The sequence below is a fragment of the Hippocampus bargibanti genome, linkage group LG16 (genome assembly GCF_051943395.1).
Source record: "Hippocampus bargibanti isolate YZ-2025 linkage group LG16, ASM5194339v1, whole genome shotgun sequence".
NCBI classification, from domain to species: Eukaryota; Metazoa; Chordata; class Actinopteri; order Syngnathiformes; family Syngnathidae; genus Hippocampus; species Hippocampus bargibanti.
The window spans coordinates 7,153,037-7,178,067 of record NC_142749.1 but is presented as its reverse complement, the minus strand read 5'-3'; the positions used below and the strand labels follow the sequence as shown (position 1 = coordinate 7,178,067).

Below are 25,031 nucleotides of genomic sequence, written 5' to 3'. Positions count from 1 at the left end.
CTTCCACTGAGTTGGTTTCACAGGGAATGTTTTAATGTTTGATCATTACCACAACAGTGCCACCGTTTTAAATGTTCTCATGTCAGTCTCATCCAGTTTTCCCTTAATTTAAATTTGAACACAGCCTCCTGCAATTGGTTGTAACACTTTTCCAAGTAAGAAAATACAGCGTTTGAAAACACATTTGGCAATACAGAAGCAAACCCAGTAAGTTTTCCTCCACAACAAGAACAAAAAAACAAAACAAACATGTTTCTTCTTTTTTTTTAACTAAAATGATCCAGAATGTTTAACAGTCCATACAGCTAAAGGGCATAATTAAAGATGCAGATTGTTACAATCCTTCCTAACATGTCCCATGTGTAGACAAAATGTAACACTTAAAGGTGTAGTTTCGGTCAGAGACATGGAATGGCCATTTGATTGACAAGGAAATTAGGTTTAGTCATTTTGGAATGAGAGGGGAAAGAGGCAATAGTTCCTCCTGTTCCGTTTCAATTGTCAGGGAGGAAACAAAAAATGCCCATTACATTAGTCATTTGAAAGGCTATCACTTGCCTGTTTCTTTGGCTCAAGGCCTGGTGATCAAACAGAAGGCACTTTAGTTGACAGTGGTGATGCAACTTACATGGCAGTTATCCTCTGAGCCTCACTCAATATCAATTAAATACAACAGAAGTGCTTTTTTCCTATTTAACATTAAATAATACCCCCACAAAAAATCCCTTTACAGCCACATAGCTTAAACATCTTAATCAGTGTTCAAGTAACATGTCATGAATTGCTCACCAAACTCAATGTCAAACCCCACCTTAAAAAAGGGGGATGTGAAGTTGGTAAAAGAAAAAAATAAAATAAATACACACCCTGTCAGGAGGATAATTGTAACGAGCATGGCATGTCATACAAACTGCATGCTTAAGGGAGTGATAGCCACTCAACCAACAAGTGAGCGCCGAAAACATTCCAACTAGTTGGCGTTTTCTTCAGTGAATATAAAGCATAGTTTTTTTTTTTAGAATTGAGGTATCCCTGCTTTTGCTTTGTTTTTGATTTTAATACGGGTGACATTCTACTTTGGGACATTGGAAGAAGTTTTGTTGGATGGTAACATGGGGGAAAATAGCAATCCGCTCAATCAATCGGAACTGTTCAACATTTATGATAGGAAGGAGATTACAAAAATGACTTAGCCAACCGTTGCTATCATCATACTTGGAAAAAAATAGACAGGTCACCCCTTTTCTCAGAAAAACGGCTCATAGCATGCTTCAAATTCTATTTTTAATTGGCTCACTACACAGTCGTGGTCATTAACGTATCCAGTGGAGATTTAAATGGAGCTCTTGAGTAGGAACGTACGAAGGTGTATGAAGGCCACACTGAAACAAGTCACGCGATGACAATCAAGTTGGGATATTATGAGGAAAATCCAAAAAATCTGGCTTGGCAACAGACAAGATCGTGCTACACGTTTCAGCTTTGTTCTCGTCAATTTCGTTCACCATCCATTTCGCTTCAGTTCAATGATTTTCTTTCATTCCGTGGCCCTAACACTTCTTAGTTTGAACTGAAGTGTTCTGTCAATGGATTACTCGTGGTGCGATGGGAAGCATTCAGCTGTTCATCCCGAACACCCGCTTGCTGTTTATTGTTTCAGGACTCCCAATGACTGGTTTTGCTTCAGTTATTTGACTCAACACAGACACCCCCCCCCCCCCACACACACACACACCCCCTTTCCACTTCAAGGTTTGTCCATCAAATGAACTGTAACTCAGCTGGGCGGCATCACCATTACTTGTTCAATGGACATTGACGCTAAATACCCCAGTGTGGCAACCTCTGCTACCACGTGAACATGAGAAGGGAGTAACACTCAACTGGTATCTTGCCTTATAAAAACTGTGAACCTAAAAAATATTTAATAACAATAATAGTTATTTTACCACCTTGCACCGTGGACAGGAAAATAAACAAGCAAATGTGGTAGTTGAATTCACCCCCAGTTTCAAATGAAATCAAATAAATGCTTCAGGCACATAACGTTTTTTTTTTCAGTGGGGAACACACAACTCCAGATGTGATGGCACTCGGTGAAAAGATCATTTTCGGCTTCAGAGCGACTTTTTTTCGTTGCATGTTCTAGTCACCCCCACCCTTTTTTTGTCAACCAACCTCTGGAAATATTGCTCAGCAGCTATGTACACAATTGGAAAACAAACTAACTCACCCATCTATGCACATGTTCATTTTTAGTGGTCCTCTTGAAGACAACAACAAAAAGCATACTACAAAGTGTAAACATGAAAGGACCCCTTCCTCCCCCTAAAAAAAAATGTTTTGTGCCCTCCAAACTCAACATTTCAAGACTCTTCTGCAGGCTCTTTCCTGGCTGTACTTAACGTCATTCTGGAATCTACCATCATACTTTTTTTAAATGCATCTGCTCCACTTGTCTCACATGAGATCCTCCTTTGAGATGTGGAGAATTGCCTCTGGCTTGCCGCGTGCTTTTGTGCAAACGCCTTACGCACGCTCAGGCTGATGCCTTGTTCTTGTTGCGACGAGATTTTTTTTTACAATTTCGAATCTTTTGAGAAAAAAAAAATCTCTGGCTTCTGAATCCTGCAATCGAGAGGCGTCAGGCCCAATAAATGGGTGAGATTTCTTCTTTTTGTTGTTTTTTTGGTGAACACAGCAGAATGAACATTTGTTTGGAAGCAAGGTCTCCTGGTGGCAGTCAGTCACATTTCTTTTTTTATTTGAGTCACATTTTTTTTGCTGTTCTCAGACAGCTTTAGTCCTCCTTGACTTGAAGCTTCTGCTTCCAGGCCTCGTTCAAGTATACCAGTCGCTTGTAGTTGAGGGTCAAGAGAATGAAGTTCAGCGCGTATGTGGTGATGCAGATGATGCACAAGTCCGTCAGGACAAAGTAGAGAATGTAGCCCAGGTAGAGCGAGCCCATCACCGACAAAATGGATGTCGTCATCAGAATGAGGGCAGCCATCGCACTCACAGTCATTCCTTTGGGAACAAAAAAAGGACAGAAAAATATTTGAGGCAATATGAACATTTTTGGGGGAGGAAATTATTTATGAGCTTCTCTCCATGAGTATTCTCTGGGTGCTTTCGCTTGCCCACAGTAAAAAAAAAAAAAACTGTACAAAGTTCCATAAATCCTTTTCACGAGTGGGCTATACACGATCAGGAGTTCAAGTAAACTCATCACCGATCTGATCACAAGTGGGGTGATGTGATATGGGCAAAAAGAAAATCTTTCTGTTCAAGAGGGATAAAAATTTCTGTCGTGATAATTTGTTAGAATTTTGAGATCTACGACTCTTAATATGAATCATCCAGTGTATGGACAAATGTATTTATGGTTAAATTTAGCTGTGGTGGCTTTTAATGGGGTGCATTTTGTAGCATGGAAATAGCAGTAACAGTCTAATCCTTCTTAGTTTTAACTATGGAATAACAACAACATTATTCAGTCAATCGGCACCACCGAACAGATGTAAAGTGTCATTGGTACATTGTCAATCAGAGAGTCATGTGAATCACAAAAAAGGGAGTCAGCAGCTGTGTGGATTATCGACGGTTAAAAATGAAGAAGCGCTACCTTTTAATATATAGTCGACATTTTGATGAAGCCGAATCCCTTAACTGGGCGTCTATTGTGTTAGTCTAATGAGTGGTAACTGCTTTAGCTAAAAGGACCTGTTGTTCCGTTTCAGTGCCAGGTGGCCAGATAAACATGCCGATGCGAACCAGCATGGATGAATCAGTGTCACTGTCACAATACTAAAAGCAGTGTGTGTGTGTGTGTGTGTGTGTGTGTGTGTGTGTGTGTGTGTGTGTGTGTGTGTGTGTGTGTGTGTGTGTGTGTGTGTGTGTGTGTGTGCGCAAGTGTTTTCAAATTTGTCACTTCCATAAAATTTTACATTGTAGAGTAATTTTTTTACAGGCAGTCTGATTCTCACTGATGGTGGTTCGTCTGTGTGTGCCCTGCGATAAGCTGGCAACTGGTTGAGGGTGTCCCCCGACTACTGTTCGAAGACAGCTGTGATAGGGGCTTTTGTACGGCCAGACATTAAGGAGCATTTGTGATGTGTATCGCACTTGCTTACCTAGTAAGAGTTGGAAAGCATAAAAAACTATTCCATATACACTGTTTGGTTGGTTCAGTGCACTGTCATTTCCAAAAATGGAACCCAAGAGTCCAAATCCTCGACCCCACCTAAAAAAATTAATGAATAAAAAAATACAAATGGACAAATTATACTATATATTCCAACAAGCACATAAAAAGATGAAAACAATTGGACATATTGAGCGAAAAAGAGCTTCATAACTGCTGCATGAATGGAGTGTGCACACGTGTAAGTGACAACACCTCCATTAAAAGACTAATTTTATCATTAAAATTGTTTGTGGTGAAGACTGTGTACATTAAAATATGAAAACAGTGTACCGTGGCTATGGTGCAGTTCATTCTTTGCAGCTTCACTGTTTTTTTTTTTTTTTTGTGCGCCGTTTTTATGCTTTTCAATTGTGCATTGTCTTCTGCATTCTTATTGGCTAAGGGACTGTAGTCTCCGCATCACAGCTTGTCAAATTTGTGTTTGTACATTTTCTCAAAACCCACAAACTTGACAAAATGTACTGCATTGTATTGTATAACAACATTAGAAAATTAATATGGATTTTGCCTATCACAGGTTCTTTTGGAACACAACCCCATGATAAAACGAGGCTTCACTGTAATTGGAAACCATACACATTGATAACATGTGGCCTTTTCTCTCTCACACACACACACACACACACACACACGCACACACACACACACACACACACACACACACACGCACGCACGCACGCACACACACACACACACACACACACACACGCACGCACACACACGCACGCACGCACACGCACACACACACACACACACACACACACACACACACACACACACACACACACACACACACACACACACACACACACACACACACACACACACACGAGGGTGCGGGTTGACAAGGCACATGTACAGTACATGCAAAACGGTTATTGGCTTTAAGTACAAAACAACCAAATCATGGACCCAAAGCACCAATTGTGTCAGGACTGCCATCAACTCAGGACCTGCATAAATCAAACTTGAAAGTTCTCATAACACACATTGACAGTGCAGGTTTCTGTATTCAAGCATTCGGGTTACCTTGACAGGTTACATTCCAACAATATTTGTTTAGTGTAGAGATTCATTCAAATTGAGTCAGTTACTAGGTGGAGTTTTATTGTGTGATCACTACGTGGTGCCGCTGTAGAAATCCACGTTGAAGTGGTTAACTAGACAAATTAAATATGATTCGTGGAATTGGAAAATGACCCCGAAGCAGTCATTTTAATATCAATCTATGAGGAAATGTTACGAACGAGTCTTCGACTACGACCTCAAGAGGTTCGTTCTATCCCATAAAGTGACCAGACGACAACTTTAATGCGCGGATTGTGACATTAGCTTGCCGGCTACTGACAGCTAAGATAAGGGCGACAAAGTTTGTCAATACTAGTACATTTAAAGTAAACCGGGTAATTAGACGAAACCTCTAGTGTGGAATGAAGGCAACTTTTACGCCAGAACTTATTTCCCTTTGGCCTTACCAACGTTCTTTATGTACACACGGGGCGTACAATAATACAATGAACAAATGGTCAAGCGACAGTAAAAGGATAACTACCGGTATATTAGCTCATGAGCGCAGTTAGCTTAATCGTGCTAAAATAGCTCGTGAACGGATTAACCCTCAGTAGTTTTGATTTAGGCGGGCTGATCAAAATTAAGGTTGCAGGGAGAAAGCTAAAGAAGTTAGCCATTGGCTAACCGGGGCGATTTGTGGGGAGCATTAAAGTAGAAAGATTCGTCCCGAATTTGCTACAATAGCAGTCAACATCATTCATGGACGAGCGCCACCGTGGGCGCCCTCGGCTGAATTCAAATTACCTTGAGCTGAACACTTTGGAGCAGCTGATGGAGCTGCTGACGTCGCACATAGCCTTATACGTAGGATCCCGGGCATTTTCCCTCTCGACATGGAAAGCATAAAGGGATAATAGGATGCCCAGCAGGCAGACTAGCAGCCGGGCTATTCTCTCCCAGCGCGGGGTGGACACTCTCAGAACGGGCGCCGCCATCACTCCCTCGACTAGCCTAGCCGGAGACATGCAGACATATGTAGCTCGCTAGTCGGTGTACTTGACTGCGACGTGGAAAGGCGTCGGGACGCGCCACAAGGCGAGGGGGCGGGACACGCTGAAGCCGCCGCCGTCGCTGAGGGATAGGCCCAAAAACACGCCAACGTGTTTGTCGAATGGGAGCACGCCAAGAGAGGGAATAAAAATACACCGCATTCGAGTTGATTTACTTGAAATGTCAAGTGAATATTCACCAATAGCACCCAACATAAATAAATATGGTAGTGTATAAAAATATGTATATTTTGATTTGTTGTTTTAATATTTAATAGATGTTTTTATCGATCCATAAGTTGTCTAATTTGTTGATCCCTAACAATGTGGCGGGTATTTCCATTATCCTGGCATGCATGTTTTGGGGATTTGGGAGGAAACTGGGCTACTTCGGGAAAATCCACTCAGGCTGGGGAGAACACATGCAAGTCCACATCTGAACGTTGGAGCTGCAATCGAACCCAGCACCTATTCTGTGAGGCAGACGTGCTAACCAGCAATTACCATGCCGCCTGATAATAATAATAATAATAATAATATTAATAATAATAATAATAATAATAATAATAATAATAATAATAATAATAATAATAATAATAATAATAATAATAATACATTACATTTTAAGCACCTGTCAAAGCTCTCAAGGACACTTTACAGTCACAGACAAGCATAGGTACTATAATAAATAAAATAGTATAATCACAAATAGAATACAATAAATAAAATATTGATGAAAAGGTTTCTTCAGCCGTCATCTGTACTTCCTTGAAGGTTTCGGACGTTTCGCTTCTTATCTTATATGCTTAGAATATCTTGTTTTCTATCCTTTCACTCCCACCCCAACCCCATCCCTCTTCAATTGCTGCTGTGGACTGCAAATTTCCCCATTGCGGGACGAATAAAGGTATTCTGATTCTGATTCTGATTCTGATTCTGATCCAAGAAGCTTCGTCAGCAAACTAAAGTCTTACTGGTAGTTTCGGCCTTATATGTATATATATATCCCTACTGTCTAAACGTGGCGGTGCCGGACTCTGCTATGATTGGATTGGATTGGATTGGATTGGATTGGATATGCCTTTATTAGTCTCACAGTGGAGATATTTACATTTCACAGCAGCAAAGTGATGAAAGTGATTGATACAATCATAGCAGAGTCCGGCGCCGATAGCGGTGGTGTGAGGGGTAAGAGACGGGCAAAGACGAATTGTATTGCGTAGGTGGAAGTACGCAGATCGGGTTAAGTTATTTATATGGGAGTGGAAAGATAGTGTGCAGTTAAGGATGTCACTGAGGCTTTTGACCTGATGGGAGGGAGAAACAATTGAATTGTCAATAGTGAGAATGAAACTGTTAGCTTTGCTCAAGGTGGATTTAGTACCAACAGGACAGTGAGCACGAGCTGGAGCAACTTTGTCACTTCAGGAATAGTTTCAATGAGATACTTCTTGGCCAAAAAGCTGTCCAGGAGATTTATATTCATCAGTCACCGTTTGTGAGCTATACAGTCCGGTGTTGGTCTTCCTTTATCTCCTGCTTCGATTGAAAGTCCAGTTTAGAAAATGCTTTCAATTTAGATATGTAATCCACCATTCTGAAAGTAAGGCCAAGCAACACGAAAAAAAATGACTGGATGGTTGCACTTAACTTGCTAACTGTTGACGGTAGCTTGCTGTCACTAATTCTATTATTCTGCAGCCGAGGAGTCGCAAGAAGAATCTGTAATCACCAGCGCCCCCTGTCATGAGGCAGGAGAACTGTGTGCCTCACCTATGCACATAGTTTTGCTCAAAATAAAATAAAATAAACACTGTAGTACAGTGTTTATAATGTACAGTGACTGTACCTTAGATACACCAGCCAAAGTGTAGAAATTTAGTTCAGATACTAAAAGCTTTTGAACACTTTAATAGCGATATGCAGAGGGACAGCAATGCGGTCTCACTGCAGAGCAAGCCAGCACAGTTAGCATAGTGATTGTGCAATCCATGGTTAGGCTCAGCCGGCTGGTGCCTCACCGCTTGTCTCTACTTAGTATTTGAACGGTAAATGTGAAAATTCAGCGATTTTGAAAAAAAATCCAAAAATGGTGAAGTTAAATGGAAAAGAACGTGAAAGTACATATCATTTATTATTATTATTATTATTATTAATCATTATTTCAATTTATTTGGTCATTTGATATTTCCATGATGACAGGTTAGGCACAGTCTCTCCTGCCTCCCCTGACTGCACGTCACTGATACTGATGCATATTAAACCACATACATAAGGTGAATTGTGTTTTTTTGCGCCTGTAATGGGCAGCATCTTCACAGCCCCGCTTTGTTCAGCGGAAAGGTCGGTGCTGTTGGTCAGTCTGCGGTTGGATGGATGCATGGCTTGAGGAGCCCGCGATAAGAAGAAAGGAGCGTGATTCCACCACATATAGCTATATTTTACGTTTTAAGACTCGCCCTGAATATTCAGGAAGTCTTGTTTGTGAGTTGGTGACGATTCCTGACGTCATGTCACGGAAGGAACAATCAGATCATTTCCACGGAGCTTTGGCGCCATCTTCTGCATTTTTTGGGTGCTACATTTCTGTCCTGACGGCTCAAATTGATACAGGAGGACTTCTTTAATCGATTGCAAACATGTGTGCTTTCCTCTTCAGAACTATTTGAATCACATTCATAACTGGGTGAGTAACAAGAAAGCATCTTCCCCGAATTTGAAGCCATTGTTTTGATTCTCAAGCAAGGCAAGACGTCTTGACGCGAGACCACGAACAAGGGGGCGGGACCTTCTGAAACTGGCCACTTCCGGGTTCAATTTTCAGTAGTTTTTAGACACTTTAAGTCATTTTTATTGGTGTTTTGCATTTGAGTAAAAATATCATCCTGGGTGTTTTGGGTATTTTAGATGCTATAAAACGTTTATCTGATGTCAGTTAGGAAACAAAAAGTGGTGTCGGTTGTCCTTTAAAGTAAACTCAAAGAGTGGCCGTGCGCAAAGCTTTGCCCTGTCACGTGGCGATCACGGTCACGTGACACTGAATATACCAACACAGTGACATCATGCGTTTACTAACTCCGGATTCAGATCACACTAAAGCGAACCTCGGAGCTTGCAACCTGCACAAATGGCGACGGACGTCGAAGCACTCACTTCATTTGAGGAGGCCTACTATGACCAATACGACTATTACAATCTGATTGAATATTCGTGTCACGTCGGCGGAAAAGGGAGATCCAAGAAAGAAACAGAGCTTAACACCAATCGCCATTGCCCCGCCGGACACGAAAGGAAGATTACAACCAAATTTTACAACAGCGAGATGAAACGCAGGAGAACCAAAAGCTTGTCTTCTTGATGGCTGTCGACTGGCTTCCTGGATTGTTTACAGGTAGCAGTGCGAAGTGTAAATCGGCTGACTGTTAATGTGCTGTCTGAAAGTATTGGGTTTGCTGCAGCCCCGCTGTAAATTGAACAGCAAACCGATTTATATTGTATACAAGTGTGTCCGACGTTGTGCTTTGATAGTGTGCGTCCTAGTGGGTGACGTCAGAAGTCTTTGTGAATGCTCGCAATTCCGGGGAAAATAAATCAAAACATTATTAGCCATAATTCAAATTTCTGACCATTCTTATCCCTTGAAGTGTGAAACATTTAATTTTGAGTTAATTGCGTGTAGTTTATAATCTCTGTCATTGGAGGGCCAAATTATATGAAAAAAAAAACGCTTTAATCTGTAAATAAAAACAATCACATAAAAACAGTAAGTAAAGCATGGTTTTATATGTGCCGCGTTAATGACTTTGTTCTTCGTGTCTGTATCATCATAATTTGAAGACCCCTGTGTTTGATTTTGATACAATGTGTTATTCATAATTGCTATGGCCGAAACGCTCTTCCATGCTAATATTTACTGTAATTAGGAACTCCTGCAATGGTGATAAACCATGTCATGCATGTTAGTTTTCATTGCCCATGTAGGAATGAAACTCACAATCTGTTTTATTTCTACATAGGTCTGGAACCCACACTGGACTTCTAATGTTGACTATGGCCAAGAGTCTCTTCCTTTCCTGACCATGTAGCTTAAGTGTGATAACCATGCCCATGTGCCATTTGACAGCTGCTTTCTCTATCTCTTCCTCCACTGTAAGAGGAGCTGTTAGTCTCAGATTATACTTCTGCAAGAATAGTTTGTGTTCAACTAAGTAGGTCAGACACGTGTGCTTGATTGCTATGTAAAGACAATTGTATTCCTTTTGGTTGGAGAGGATAATGTACCGCATTTTATCAGAATAAAATGGATGTTACACAAATGAGTTTGTTTCCATACTATAGAATGTCGTTTGTTAAATGTAGTTTACATTCGCTAGAAACAATCTTCGAAGGTCTAAAATAAACAGTAGATACTCCTATTATTTAAGCATTTATTGTTAATCCTACTAACACACTGTATTGTATTGAAATATAAATCCTGGGATCTTTTTTGTTACTCTAGTACAGGGGTCGGGAACCTATGGCTCGCGAGCCATATATGGCTCTTTTGATGATTGCATATGGATCGCCGATAAATATACATATTATAATACTTATTGTCATTTTTTTCGCCGTTCATTTCCCCTTGGGGCTGCAGTTGGCGGTAAGCGCAATTTTGATTGGATGACACTGACCTAGAATGGCCGAAAGCGCCATTTTGATTGGATGATAGTGGCCGTCATGTTGAAGGTAAACGCCCCTTTAAATGAGCCCAACTGCACTTCAGCGTGAATGCACCGGAGTTTAGAGGAGAGAAAATGTTCTGATTCTAATTAGCAATGAAACAATACAATCGATGAAACAGTCGAATGTCAGTGAGATTTTAACAAGCCCCTTGTTAACGTTAGCGTCAACATACTTCTGCGAGAAGTATATTGCAGATAGCAAGTGTGGAAGCTTATGAGCCGTGTACAGGCTAGCGAGCAGTAACTTCGCCTCTCGACCGGCAAATAGAATTTCATTCCGATCGTTTGCCTGGATTTTTACCAATCACGGGGAACGCAAAACCCTCCATGTTAACGGTGAGTACTATCACAAAGTTATTTTAAATAATACATTCTGATATTTTGTTGAAAAGTGGCCGCGCGTGCGTGTGTGTGTGTGTGTGTGTGTGTGTGCGCGCGCGCGAGCGTTTGTATGTGCGCGCGAGCGCGCGTGCGTGTGGCTCTCACTGAAAAACATTTCTAAATATTTTACTTTTATGGCTCTCTTAGTCAAAAAGGTTCCCGACCCCTGCTCTAGTAAGATAATCACACAGTAGAACAAGTGTCTTACTTGTGATATTTTTTTCAACAGTGGTTGACAGTGTTACAAAGTCATATTGTGCCGCATGATTATTCAGTATCTCTGCACAAAGTACTTGATTGGGGTGCAGTTTATTCTCAAAATGTTTCACTCAGTGCTTTAGCATGAGAAAACATTTAATAAAAATACATTTAATTTACGAGCGCCTTTCAGAACAGCCAATGACACATTCCAATTAAAAGAGTAGTAATAATAATAATAATAATAATAATAATACATTACATTACATTTTAAGTGCCTTTCAAAGCTCTCACAGAGACTTTACAGTCACAGACAAGCATATTTACTATAATAAATAAAATACAATCACAAATAGAATGCAATAAATAAAATACAATCATAAATAGAAACGAGAGAGAGAGCTGCACAGAAAATGCAATTTTAAATACATAGTTGGGTTTTGAGATGGGACTTGAAGGTGGGACGAGAATCGATGTTACGAATGTTGGGAGGAAGTGAGTTCCAAAGTTTGGGGGCAGAGCAGCTGAAGGCTCTGTCACCCATCGTGCTGAGACGGGCAGGGGGGGGGCGCACAGAGGCAGAGGGATGAAGAGGATCTGAGGGAACGAGAGGGAATAGAATTTTGAAGAAGGTCAGATAGGTATAGGGGGCAAGGTTATGGATGGCTTTATATGTATAAAGAAGAATTTTAAAGTTGATTCTATGTTTGACCTTCACGTAGGTCAAACATTGCGTAGGTGGAAGTCCACAGAACAATAAAATCATAAAAGAAATGATAAATAATAAAATAGCTGATTAAACTAAATTGTGAATGCAATTTTAAACAGATGGGTTTTGAGGTAGGATTTGAAAGTGGGAACAGTCAATATTACAGATGTCGGGTGGATGTGAATTCCAGAGTTTGGGAGCAGAGCGGCTGAAAGCTCTACACCCCATCGTTATTCGTATTATACAACATTTGATCCAGGATAAATGCTATTCAAAGTTAAAAGCTTGGCCAAAACAAACATGCGAATCAAACCTCTAAAGATGGAGGACACTGATTCGCTGTGGCGACCCCTTGAAGGGAAAAGCCGAAAGGAAAAGAAGAAAGTTAATGTTCAAACCGTGTGCCTTATTTTAAATAAGCCACAATTAAAAAAAAAATATTGTTGCACCACTGCATGATATGATCAAAGGACTCCATGTAATATAATGTTTTCTGTAGTTCGACAGTTGACAAACGAAAGTGCAAGTTATCCTATTTCACCCAAGCCACCAAGGGGTCAAAATGATCCCGATCAAACAGACCAGCGCACCGGATATGACGTTTCGGAATTTTGCAGTTCAATGGGTGCGCCGTGATTTCCGCGGTCCCGTAATAAAACATACATTTTAGGTTCCCCAGCCAAAAGCAATCATACAATATATTACCTACATATTTCCCCCACCATTAAAAAACTTCAAATGACTGTTCATGACGGTGATTGTGAGGCATATTCCAGCGACGTCGCTGTTCGTATAATGGAGGTGACAAGGGGGTACAGTCTGCCTGTATAAAATAGAAGATGGTCAACAATTACATGACAAAATGAATGTTTTAAATGGCAAAATCAACGGAATTGCGCAAAGGAATAAAAAAGTCGAATTGCACAACATCACTTAAATGTCTTTTATTTGTCATACATCTAAGAAGTGTTTTTCACTACAAAAACGTACCTTCTGCACAAAAAAAGACTTCATGGGTTTTAGGACTGCTTTTACAAGACAACCGCAAGGGGCGTTTTGCTTTTATCTTGAAGGGAAGGATAGAGAAAAGTTGTCAAGTGCTTCCGGGTCCCTACCCCATACGCCTTCCTCTCAAAAAAGCATTTTGTGTAACCAAATCAACGGTACTTTATTTACTTTACTTACACAGCGTGTCATCATGCAGCTATGTAAAGTGTGCAGCGAGCAAACGCCCAAATACAGATGCCCAGCCTGCGAAATAAAATAGTGAGTAACTTAAGCCTTTATTTTTATCTCTTGCTAAACACGTGTTCACTGTGATCTTTCTGCCTTGTTTGGCTCACATTTACAAGTGTTATATTTAGATAGTTCACTCTACAATAAGTCAAACGAACATTACAATATATAAATGATTTCCTTCAAAAGGTCACGGATGCAGCCAATCAATACAAGCGATTTCGACTTTGGTATACAAACCCTGTTTCCCCCCGTTATTTAGCGACTAGTGTCCTCGGTATATCTAACGTCTAAAAGTGTGTCATGAATTCATGCATATCTTGTACGAGTCGAATATACACAACACCGCACTCTATTGATCTACCTGTTATTAAATGAACTTACAAACTTGATTTACCCTTCCAGCTGCTCCCTTTCCTGTTACAAGAAGCATAAAGGTAAGAAACATTGGTTCTAATATAACACTCGAGAATAAAAGTTATTACGTCATACGTAATTTGTTATCTATCCTTCATCAGATTCGTGCCTTCCAGTTAAGCAGCTCGTACCCAATGGAACAAAGGACGCTGTCAGGACGGGTATGATCTAGTTAGTAAATCTGTAAATGTGATTGGAGGAATCTTAAAAATGATTCATGTAAATCTTCCTGACTAAAAAGTAGAGCAATAATATTGACATTTCTTAATGTCTGTATCATCATCATTCTGTCCATTAATAATAAAGAAACATGCGGTACATCATTTTTCAGAGAACACAGACACCCCTACTGCTGAGACAGGGAGTGTGGATGATCTTCTGCCTGAAGAGGCCATTGCAGATATAGTACCGCTACAGAGGCTTCAGTTGTTAGGTATGAACTGTAAATTGTGTTAAAAAAATAATCCAGTGTTTTCGCATTGTTATGTATCTAAACCTTAAACATTAATCACACAACAAAATGAGTGCATTAAATAATGATGTTTTTCCTCATATACTGTCTATTGTGACTTTTCATTTATTACTAGTGGTTTGACAATAGATCTCCAGTGAAAATGGGATATTGGCTCCACATCATTTTCACACTGGGTATACTTGTGATTTTATTTTTCCCAATGGTTAGATGCAAGTAATTGTTTCCGATGTATTCCACAGGTCAATCAAAAGAGCTTAAGGACCTTCTTTGTAATCCCCACCTAAGAGAACTATTAAGGATGATAGAAGGTGCCCCCAGCAAGGAAGCAGCAATGAAAGCAGCTATGCAGGAGCCCTTATTTGTGGAGTTTTCAGATCAATGTTTGAAGGTTGTAGAAAAAGCTCACCCATAGCAGTTTAGTGATGTCATGGACTGGTAGCATTGTTCAATTTTCTAAAAACATACAGAATGTTCATGAAGATGACAATAGCAGGTAATCATGTTGAATATATCTTTTTTATCTTATTTTGTCATTTATTTTTACACATCTAATAATTACATTTTTGTATTCATATGTTCTTCTCTAAAATAGGCATGTATCATTCAAAACATAGAATATTCCAATGACAATATTTAAAAATCAATGGACAAAACAAGTTCGAAATATTCCACTTGGAGATGAAAGCAGCCGTTTGAATAACTCTTCCTGAATTGCATGTAAATTAATTACAGTTTTGATGTGCAACATCTGCTGTCAATGCAAGAAAAATTGCATACCCACTTTGGTTCCGCAGCATACAAGTAAAAGTATGTGTTTATATTTTGTGTGCATGTCAGTCTTTTTTATTATAGAGTAAATCATGACAACTGACTGGCAATAAATATCATCAGCCCTTTTTTTGTTGTTCTTATTAAACCTATAACACTGTGATTTAAGATCAATGGAAGGCGGCACTGACACAAAATATTTTCCTCAAGTGACAACATTGGTCTACTTACAAGAGAAGCACTGTTATCCAGTGTAGAAAGCTAATAGGGCAATGCAAGCAAATGATACATGCCATGTCCAAGTGTTATATTTAGTATATGGTATGCAATGGGACACAAAAAAAGTTTCACAACATCTAGGTAATGTTGATCAATGATGAACCAATTCAAATTTAAAACATGTTGGTTGAGAGATGGTGAATTTTGTCTGTCTTTTAGAGAACAAAAAGTACTCAACCGCTAAATAGTGGGATGTGCAATTTAAACGTTTTTAAACAGTCCAAATAAGTTCACCTGAAATGTTTGTAGTGAGTTTAAAACTAAAACCTGTTGAATGGTGCTACATTTAAAAGTTATGTTATGCTGAAAAATAATGTGTCTCCCTCTGTGTCACATGACAGCCTTTACCTTAAAAACAGCTTGTAGCTGTAAGTCAGCTCGTACTGTTACAAAGTCCTCTCCAACAGGATCTCATTGAAGCCGGTCACATAACTCCTCATTTCGGGCTGTCTGTTTGCATATAGAAGGGGCGACCGTCGGCAGTGCAGTTTAACAGATCCCTGAAATGTAGGAGTATTTTCAAAACAATAGGGACAAAAAAAACACCTCACTTCTAGGCAATGTAAAATTGCTAGGCATGCATCCTCACCCTGTGTTGAGCCCGAATAGAGGCGATTCCCTGCATGTTCTGGTTGGTTTCCACCTTGTACTCTCCTCTCTTCGATGGCAGTTTGAGAGAAGCCACCACAGACATCATCTTGTGAAAGCCCGTGGCCCTCATTGATACTGTGATGGATGGGGGTGAGGGTAAAGCCAGACCCATAGGCCACGCTCGCACAGTAACAGGCTCCTGTATGCTGTTTAGCTGCACCAAGCCCTGTTCCCTAATGATGGTGTTTAATTCTGACACGTCTTCATGCATGATGAGGTCTTCTACATCATCAAGCTCTTCCTCGGCCAATGAATTCAAAAATGCCTAATGTGAGAACATCAATCAACAATTATTTCCAGCTCACGTGAGACCCAGCCCTCTTTAATCCTACCCTCCATTTCCTCCAAGATTTCTGTATAAGTGCTGCAGCTCTGTCCCATCTCTGGACCCGCCTCCTGACAAGCCAAGAACGCACCACTGCAAGAAGCATAAAGAATACCTGAAAAAGACCTTGTTTGTTTGGGACTGCAATGTATCCCAAAATTGAAACTTTTCAAGTAAATTCAACGTAGTTCCGTGGCAGCAATATGACAGCCAAAGTAAGTGTTTTATTGACTTGGCCTAAGATCAAAAACAGCAATGAATTATATTACTCTGATGGAAACACTCAAAATGTAAAAATGTTCCTCTATTAAAATTATAGCACCCAAAATCGGTTGAATTTGTCTATTTTTAATAGCAACATTAGTCAAAGAAAAAACATGCTAATTTAGTAAATGGGCCAATGTTGTGTCTGACATTTGCTACTTCTGACAAGCTAATCGGGCTGGTTACTGTTTGGCCAGAGAGTTGGGTCAAATGGAGCCAGACAGGAGTGAGCCAACAGGTCACAGGTAATGAGGCATTAAAAGTTTACCTGCTTGGATTAGAGTAGCAGAATGCCGTCGCGCGAGACGTTTGCGCCGTTGGTAGCGCATCCAGCAGCACTGAATGCAGAAAGCACACTTGGAGAGAATCTCCTTCCTCTGATCTTCCAGTAAGTCTAACTGTTGGCCAAACAATGAAAGCATAGAAGGTCATCTAATGACAAGAGAGGGTGAATTATTTTACGAACAACTAACCATTGACTGGGTGAGAAAAACTTTAGTCCGCCCACAGTGCACTAAAGACTTTGGTTGCCTTCTGATATGTGCTGGGTGTTGAAACGCCAAGTGAAGTAGCTTCTGCACCTCCTCTAGATCCACATCGTGGTCGCAGCTGGCTTTCACTTTTTACACAATGCAATTTGGAATCAATACATTTGAGAAGAAGCAGCAATTATAAGGCGTTTGACACACAACATAGTGAAAACTTGACAAATGATTTGACGACAGAACTTACACACATGGACATGCAAGTGCAAATTAGAGGGGTGCGGTTGTTTAACACTCAAGGTGACTTAACGGTGGGTTAGAAACTCAGAATTTCAAGCGCAATTAGTAGTAAATACACAATAAGCAAGGCAAGCTGTGACAGCCAGACAAATCATGCATTTACTGTACCTGGAAAGTTCAAAAGAAGTTGCAATTTATAATAACCTTGTTTTATTTAAGTGAAATGTCCCAAGGCGAGAACTGAGGGTCAGATTAACTAAGAGTGCTAGCAAGGGGAAATGAGAATAAACCAGAAGACCTAAAGAGAGGAAATAAAATCAGTCGGCCCCATAGTAAACATGCAAAATTGTAAATTTGTCTGTGGATGATTCCGCACCACCTTGGACTTACCATGGTTTTCAACTTCTGATTTGAAACTTGAGTGTTTCGGTATGCATCCATAGCGTTGTATGAAACACTTGAACGGAATCCTGTGAACAACTATATTCATCAATAAATTACAGCAATTAAAGCAATCAGACATTTTTTACCTTATAGGAAAACCAGCAGCGCTTATATGTATTGTCTCAACAATCCCACAGGCCTCCAACTGCATGATCACCTGGCAGCAGATGGCAGCATTTTATTATCATACTTTGTATTTCCCATCCATCCATCCAGTCTCCGTACCGCTTATTCCTCATTACTTTGTATATCCCTTACAGGAAAAACAAATTGCTCCATATCCGGATTTACCTCTTCCTTTTTAAAGATGAAAGGCTTGCAGTCAGAATTGGGTTTAATGCAGCGAGTGTAGTGAGGAGTTGTGCGGTGGAGGATGCTCATTAAGCTCTGAAGGGAGTTCTGAAGCCACGTAAACACCGGTGTCAACCAAAGACTTATTCCGTTTCATATCAACACAAGTCATCTTAATATCAGCATTGCTTCTACCTTGAACTTTGAGACTACGGTGACTTTACTGAGCCCCTTGCTCGAGCAGTTGTCAGTTTCCTTTTCTGTGAATATCTGCTGAAGCAGGGGATTATCTGATGTCTGAAGCAGACTGATGATCTCAGGGGCGACTGGATCCTGTAAATTGAGAGGGCAGTTATCCATCCATTCATTTTCAACTGCGCTTGGCCTTGTTAAGGCCACGGATGAGATTGTTTTTTTTTGGAGTTTTGCTGTTAGCACTCGGAACTCACTCTGCCAATTTCTCTCCTATTACATATCCCATCTGACATCACTGAGACGCTACTTTCGAGTTGAATAGTCTTCAACACCCGCTTTGATTCATCATTGCATTCTCACAGAACAAACACAATGCATGGATTCCTCAACAGTGCTCTACCTAAGAGCAGTCTGCAAAGGCCTTGATAGCAGACCTCCTCAACTACATGTATCTCATAACCAAACAGGCATTTTTTGACCTGACTTTTTTGATTGTGGAACAGAAAATTCCCATCCCAGAACAGTTCCCACAAAGAACAAAAGCAATCTCACAAATGTATAAGCTGAATAAATGGATCGATGTGCGGGTAACACACCTTGTTTTTCTCCACCATGCCTTCTATCTTGTAGTTGACTTTGCCAGCATAATGGGTCACAGTGAAGTGTGGCACTTTGCAGAATTTATCCCAACTGATGTTGCCGTTGGCAGCTAGCTCCTTCTCCAAACGAATCCTAAGCGCCTTAGCATCCGAGGCTCGATTAAGTCGGCTCTCCTAACAAAAAATAAATACATAAAATAAAAGGGTGGTGGTGGGGGGGGGGGTGTCGCTTCACAGCAGCAAAAACAAAAGAAAAATTGAAGGCACCAAACCACAGAAAATTACCTCATCGAGAAGGCAAAACACACCATTAGGGCTTCCTTCGAGGAGATCCAAACAGCTTTGGTTATCTTGGTATTTGACAAATGACCATTGCAATCCCTCCGACATATAGTCCTCCTTGGAGAAAAAAAAATCATGTCATTGTTATTTTGCTTAAAGTCGTTATAATCGGGCAACACACATTTAATCGGGCATTCATTTGTGCTTACTGAAGAGCAAACCAAAAATCTGTACCTGCTGAGCTCGTAGATAATGGCTAACAAAGTGCTGCTGGAGTTTTTCATTGGCATAGTTGATACAAAGCTGCTCCAAACTGTTACTTTGGAAACATTCAAAACCATATACATCGAGCACACCTGAAACAAAATACAGATATAAAATTAATATGCATGTTGAAGAGATCAATCAGAAAAATAAAGTGTTCCAAATGTCAATGAGTAATACTTTGTCCTCAGTATTGTGACAGGTGCTAAAATGTACCTATAAAATTGCACCATGTAGATTTGTCAGCACAAATGCTGTTGTTGATAAACGACACCAGCCATTCAAATAATCTGTGCGAAAAGACAAGCCACATCCTCACTTGTGTTGACCAGCAACAAAAAGACATGGTGGTTTAACATTTGAGCATTTGATGACAAAATGTCTGAGACACAGTGGAAAAACTTACCGAGCATTTCATTCCTTACCTAGCATAGACAACTTTGCCAAGGCAGTCTCTCCGCACGCAGCATTCAGCCTGCGAACAAGGTTTATGTACACTCTGCCTTCCTGCTTTTAATGTCCTCACGTTTAGACATGTCTGAAGCTCCTCAGCGGGAATTTGCAACAGTTCAGCCGCCCAATGCAAGGAGACTAAAACACATAGGTGTGTGTGTCAAAACGATTCCCAGAAACATTCCTATATGCCAGTTTCATTGATAAACAAAGAAAATGTTGTACAGACACATTGGCCTCACAAATATGTGGAGGTAATATTGGAATTTCTTGAGATACAAATTGTTAGCTTTAAGAGAAATTTGTGGATCCCCACCACCTACCAAATCCTGATAAATTTGTGTGTTTAGCAATAAAACATGAAATACCTTTGGACTGTTCCTTTATGTCACAAGGCTTTATTTCATCAGCTGATATTGAGAATTTTACATTTCCCAGATGCAGAATACCAGCGAGCACCTACAATAACAAAGACAGATGTCATAAAATAGATATGTATTTAGAATAATTGTACTGGAAAATGCAAAGATCCAGAATGAAAACTAGTATTATTAGGTGTACCTTAAATATCTCTCGTTGCCTTTGGGTCTTTATACGCAAGTGGATCATTGCATCGAGTGTCTCTTGAAAACAGTCCTCTGCGAGACATCAGACACACAGGGCTGGCAAAATGTAAACACATTGAAAATGTAAACTAAAGACCTACCCTCAATGTTTTTCTTTTCATTTGGGAGCCACACAAAGTGGTGACCTTGTGGCATATTCCACTCTTTTCTCTGCTCATTCGTGGCTCCTTTCATCATCTGAAAGATATGATATGAATATGAAATATGATTTGTCAGGCATTGGACCTAAGCTTGTAGATGAGATTTTAGATGTATTTTAGGGAGACATCTGCAAAATGGGATTTAAAATTGCTTGTATGAGAATAGCAGGTTCTCTGGCGTGCCTGCTAATCCATCATGTGTCAAAAAATATTAACCAAGTAAATCTTTTGTTATTTGAGAGAAGTGAAAATGTGAGCAAATCAATCTGTACTTCCACTTCAACACTGGGACAGAAATTGAAGAAGTTGAAATTACATTTGGTTCATGACACATTATCCTTAAGTACTGTATTTATGTGTTCCATAGTTTTGTTTAGTTTCTGCTACGACTCACCTGGTAAAAGATGTGGAAGTTCCTTTCATGAGTGGGTTGGAAGGCAACTCTGGTCTTTTCCAGTAAATATGTCTGCACAGATGCACCGACTAAAAGATGACATCTACACATAAAACCAGATAAATAGATTTAAACGTTCCCGACGTTCCAATCGGGCACCGTCTGTCGAAATGAACGTTCCTCACAACCAGCTGCGATTACCTGTCAAGTTGGAGCTGGATGTACTTTCCAAAGCGACTGCTGTTGTTGTTGCGAAGTGTGCACGCATTGCCTGCACGGAAGCCGGAATGTTAACTCGAGTACCGAAAGATGACCGTCATTTTTAGAGCGTGGCAGCCAAACCGTCATACCAAATGCTTCCATGATGGGGTTGGAGTCCAGCACTCGCCTCTCAATCCTCTCTACAGTGTCATGACTTTCCACCATTGAGGACGGAGCTGCCACTGTGGCGTAGTAATTCATCAGACAACGAGAAGTCCAAGTCTGTGCAGAAAAAGAATGTACTCAACCTGGATACAAATTTACATTCTTCCACTTCATACTGTTTATAATGTACTGTTAAACTGGAGCCCTTATTAGCTGTCATTGTGCAAGAGTTGGCACATATAATATAAAGCGCTAGGCTCCAACAAGTCTGTGCCTTTTGTAAGGATAATGGATAGATGGATAATCTGATTGAAAATGTTGCATTCAGGTGAACTTCATTTATTCTTATGTTGAGCCAACCTTTCATTCAGCAGACGTATGTATTTCTCACACACACATACACTTTTCCTCACTGGTACAAGAACGTCTTATGGTGAGTAACTGAGCACCTGGTGCTGTTTGACATCAGGTTTTCTTTCCTTTATTTTAATAGAGCACTTTATCCAATGTTTTTTATATTGATTGATCACTTGTTTACAACAATACATATAAATATTACGTTTTTTTTCCCAGCCCAAAGATGAACAACTTTACAGCAACAACAAATCCATCATATTCAGTTCAGCTAATATAGGACTGGGTGAACATGTAAATGCCACAGAAATGTCTAAAATGACATTGAGTCTCTTGTTCATTCACAATCTCGCTCACCACTAAATGTCTACCTTTCCTGCACCGCTCTCCCCACTGACCACCAAGGACTGGTTCACTGGTCCAAGCTGGCCCTGAACATTCCTGTAGGCTTCCTCTGCCACAATAAAGATATGTGGCTTGGGCTCCTGCAGAAACACATAATTTTCTGTTGATATGGTTTTCACTGAAGGGACACATGGCTCAGCGAAAGAGGACATGAAAACACAACTGGACAGAGGTCAGAATTACAATTTACTTGCTTTCAATTTCGACAAAAAGTTGAATTAACAATAAACTATTTTTTCCCTAAATGTTTGATGCCTTTAAGAGCAGCTGTAGATTCACAAGGACAACAGAGTAAGTGAATCAATGCCTTTTGGGGTAGGTGTTTCCAGCTGTTCTACGCAATGTCAATTGGCTGTTTGATTCTCACTCCTGAACATTTTCATGTTGACATATGATTAACATCACTTACAATGTCCATGAAAATGTAAAATCACATATTAATCACCTACATCTTGCAGTGCAAATCCATTCTAGGAGGCCCTTACTGATTGGTTCAAACAAAGTGACTCAAAATTATCTCCTGTATGGATGTAAATACCTTGAGCTGAGCAGCATTGTGATATTCTTTCATCACATCCAGGGAGTACAGCTCGGGGACGGGTTGGAATGGGTTAAGAGCCACCAAGGTGCACCCAGCATGGGTGTAAAATACTTTCAAGCTGTACCTGGCCTGCAGGCATCTGAGCACTGTCACACAGAAACATTAAGCATGAGGAAATGTGCCGCACAAATCAACAGGGTATATTTTGCTAAATGTTTGTGTTTTTTAGGGGACAGGGCAGATCAGTGGACTGCTGCATAATTGCAATTTGTCACCCACTGATTTAATCTGTTGTCCGACTTTTTAGATGTTTTTGGGAGGTGGGTTGGTTATAGTGTTATATTATGATGAAAGTACAGGCAGAATATTTTTGGTGGATTTGGAATGGCATGCAGGACAAACATAATACCTAAATAATATTTACATTTTTTGTGTTTAGTTCTGTAAAAAAAAACTCTTAATGTTGGTTTACTAATAAGCAGATTTGTGCCATGCATTAATTGTAATTTGTATCCACTGGGGGTGAAAAAACTCACATTATACACCTTTTTTTATTGTTCAAAGACTGTGATTGAAAGCTGTATCACACTGCCATGCATTAAGCATGAAATAACTTATGATACTGTCATGTACTGTACATAATAAAAAAAACAGACAAGCACGAATGTTCTCAATATTTCGAATGCCACTTTTCTCATACATCGGGTTAGGATGTGTGTGGTCCTATCTGCGCCCCAGTAGTGTTGATGAAAATTTGTTGTTACCTCCATCGGTTAGAAAAACTTTAGCTGTTGTTTTTACCGGTTGTTGGCGTCACAGGGTTGACTTGGGTGAGATCATCATATGTGTGCAGCTGAGCTTCACCATCAATGAGAAAGGCAAGAATGTCATCCTCGAACGAATCATTAAGGCAACCATCACTTGAAGAAACCTCCCGTACGGAACCTTGCACCTGCGTAGAGTGAATCTGGACAGACAATTGATGGATGTAATTTCAGTACAAATTATGTATTATTATTTTGGTCACATATATTTTGAAAAGTGGCGTGTTTAAGCAAATGCTTACAGGTCACGGTTTTACCAACAGTACATAATCTCCCTAGGAAATGTGCCCCCTTTAATCTACAGTTGTCAATCACTTTCACTTCAGCCTGACGATCGATCGATCGATCATTTGGCTTTAACGTGCAACCAGAGACTGTTAGTAATGTCATCTGTGTAAACACATTTACAAGTTAAGCTTTATGAACTCATAAACTCTTATTAATGAAATGGGTCAAACTAGAACTGACACGACAAATTTACATGTACTGTAACGTATACTATATACGTGCCAAGTGTATCACTGAGGTACAGCAGATGACCAAAATACTGCAATGATGTTAATTGAATCAAGTACGTTGTTACATCATTTTTAAAACAATACTACAAGACTGTGCGACTACCGGTAACGAACGTGCGGGCACTAACATGATGCTGATATTATGAGGTAGATGTCCCTTTTCAGTCTAAAATGTAAACTTACCACTCCACCTTCCATTGCTGTGTCCCGCACTAATATGGCAACTCACATAAGTTATGGGTTTAGCCTTCATTAAGTCGGATAGTTGTAGTGTACGGTAACGCTGTTAAAACACAGTCAATTGCAATTTGCTCCGAATCCTAACTTTGGCCAACTGACAACTTCTTCAAGGGCAACTCCCGTATCGCCTCTTGCTGTCTTGTCCCAGCCCGACTGCCTCACAAGTTGTTGAAGTGCACTTGTTCTTATCCCGTGACTGTAAAGTGTCCTTTGGAGCTTTGAAAGGCGCTTAGAAATAAAAGGTATTATTATAACTAGTGATGCGTCGAGTAGGGTCTTGAAATTGAACAACACAAGACAACCTAAATAGATGTACGGAAACTAAACATACGCATGTGCAGAGTACTTCATTTCCCCCGCCTATTTTATGACGTGTCAGAATCCCAATGGCTTCCAACAAATCAACGCTACTCAGACACCGGAAAAGGAGAAACACCCGGAAGTACAAAAGAGCGCCAAATACGTGTATAATCAATAGTGACGGGAATATGAGGCTTTATCGATTTGTTACATTACAATTTGGGTAAGAAAAACAGGGTTCTATGCAGTGTTTAGTACTCCTTGTTAAGTGAATCGATTTAAAACCACCTCATAAAAACAGTTTAGCAAGCCAAAGGTGACTGTTACAGAATGCATATGCCATTATGTCAAACTGTAATTATAATTCAAATAAGATGGA

At 40.1% G+C, this 25,031-nt stretch overlaps 3 protein-coding genes and 1 pseudogene across 7 annotated transcripts; 2 read left to right on the top strand and 2 right to left on the bottom strand.

Annotated features, from left to right (window-relative positions):
• Positions 1-11: 11 nt before the first annotated feature.
• Positions 12-6,291, bottom strand: vkorc1l1 (vitamin K epoxide reductase complex, subunit 1L1). Its single transcript, XM_089017090.1, has 3 exons — positions 6,023-6,291; positions 4,134-4,243; positions 12-3,027 (listed from the first exon to the last, which is right to left on the bottom strand). The coding sequence occupies exons 1-3, from the start codon at positions 6,241-6,243 to the stop codon at positions 2,801-2,803; spliced, it is 558 nt and encodes a 185-aa protein (XP_088873216.1). The 5' UTR covers positions 6,244-6,291; the 3' UTR covers positions 12-2,800.
• A 3,019-nt stretch (positions 6,292-9,310) lies between these two features.
• LOC148886253 (nuclear protein 1 pseudogene) lies at positions 9,311-10,583 on the top strand (annotated as a pseudogene). Its single transcript, XR_016117879.1, has 2 exons — positions 9,311-9,658; positions 10,284-10,583. The product of XR_016117879.1 is annotated as a nuclear protein 1 pseudogene (transcript).
• A 275-nt stretch (positions 10,584-10,858) lies between these two features.
• Positions 10,859-24,673, bottom strand: myo19 (myosin XIX). Of its 4 annotated transcripts, XR_016117878.1 has the most exons (26): positions 24,296-24,673; positions 23,572-23,737; positions 22,768-22,916; positions 22,196-22,309; positions 21,455-21,587; positions 21,306-21,375; positions 21,105-21,207; positions 20,651-20,747; positions 20,506-20,582; positions 20,313-20,403; positions 19,917-20,082; positions 19,708-19,781; positions 19,462-19,583; positions 19,231-19,344; positions 18,943-19,119; positions 18,347-18,484; positions 18,152-18,259; positions 17,947-18,017; positions 17,807-17,886; positions 17,165-17,310; positions 16,960-17,089; positions 16,435-16,520; positions 16,041-16,367; positions 15,800-15,951; positions 14,811-14,857; positions 10,859-13,099 (listed from the first exon to the last, which is right to left on the bottom strand). XR_016117878.1 is itself a non-coding variant. In XM_089017175.1 (25 exons), the coding sequence occupies exons 1-24, from the start codon at positions 24,308-24,310 to the stop codon at positions 15,838-15,840; spliced, it is 2,868 nt and encodes a 955-aa protein (XP_088873301.1). In that variant the 5' UTR covers positions 24,311-24,673; the 3' UTR covers positions 10,860-13,099; positions 15,800-15,837. The 4 variants fall into 4 exon arrangements, 3 of the variants coding, with proteins under 3 accessions (XP_088873301.1, XP_088873300.1, XP_088873299.1); XM_089017175.1 differs by lacking the exon at positions 14,811-14,857 and having other exon boundaries at positions 10,860-13,099; XM_089017174.1 differs by lacking the exon at positions 10,859-13,099 and having other exon boundaries at positions 14,727-14,857.
• znhit3 (zinc finger, HIT-type containing 3) lies at positions 13,128-15,222 on the top strand. The gene is made up of 5 exons (XM_089017176.1): positions 13,128-13,542; positions 13,918-13,949; positions 14,031-14,090; positions 14,261-14,362; positions 14,644-15,222. The coding sequence occupies exons 1-5, from the start codon at positions 13,214-13,216 to the stop codon at positions 14,814-14,816; spliced, it is 696 nt and encodes a 231-aa protein (XP_088873302.1). The 5' UTR covers positions 13,128-13,213; the 3' UTR covers positions 14,817-15,222.
• Positions 24,674-25,031: the final 358 nt, after the last annotated feature.

What these genes read in the sequence shown, in the direction of transcription:
- vkorc1l1 (XM_089017090.1), bottom strand. Translation starts at nt 6,243, where the DNA reads ATGTCTCCGGCTAGGCTAGTCGAGGGAGTGATGGCGGCGCCCGTTCTG. An exon ending in TCCAAAGTGTTCAGCTCAAG is followed by an intron (nt 4,244 to 6,022) that starts GTAATTTGAATT and finishes TAATTTTTTTAG; the next exon opens with GTGGGGTCGAGGATTTGGAC. An exon ending in TGCTTTCCAACTCTTACTAG is followed by an intron (nt 3,028 to 4,133) that starts GTAAGCAAGTGC and finishes TTGTTCCCAAAG; the next exon opens with GAATGACTGTGAGTGCGATG.
- znhit3 (XM_089017176.1), top strand. Translation starts at nt 13,214, where the DNA reads ATGTCTTTTATTTGTCATACATCTAAGAAGTGTTTTTCACTACAAAAA. An exon ending in CCAGCCTGCGAAATAAAATA is followed by an intron (nt 13,543 to 13,917) that starts GTGAGTAACTTA and finishes TTACCCTTCCAG; the next exon opens with CTGCTCCCTTTCCTGTTACA. An exon ending in ACAGAGGCTTCAGTTGTTAG is followed by an intron (nt 14,363 to 14,643) that starts GTATGAACTGTA and finishes TGTATTCCACAG; the next exon opens with GTCAATCAAAAGAGCTTAAG.
- myo19 (XM_089017175.1), bottom strand. An exon ending in CCCCATCATGGAAGCATTTG is followed by an intron (nt 21,376 to 21,454) that starts GTATGACGGTTT and finishes GCTTCCGTGCAG; the next exon opens with GCAATGCGTGCACACTTCGC. An exon ending in ACTTCCACATCTTTTACCAG is followed by an intron (nt 20,748 to 21,104) that starts GTGAGTCGTAGC and finishes CATATCTTTCAG; the next exon opens with ATGATGAAAGGAGCCACGAA.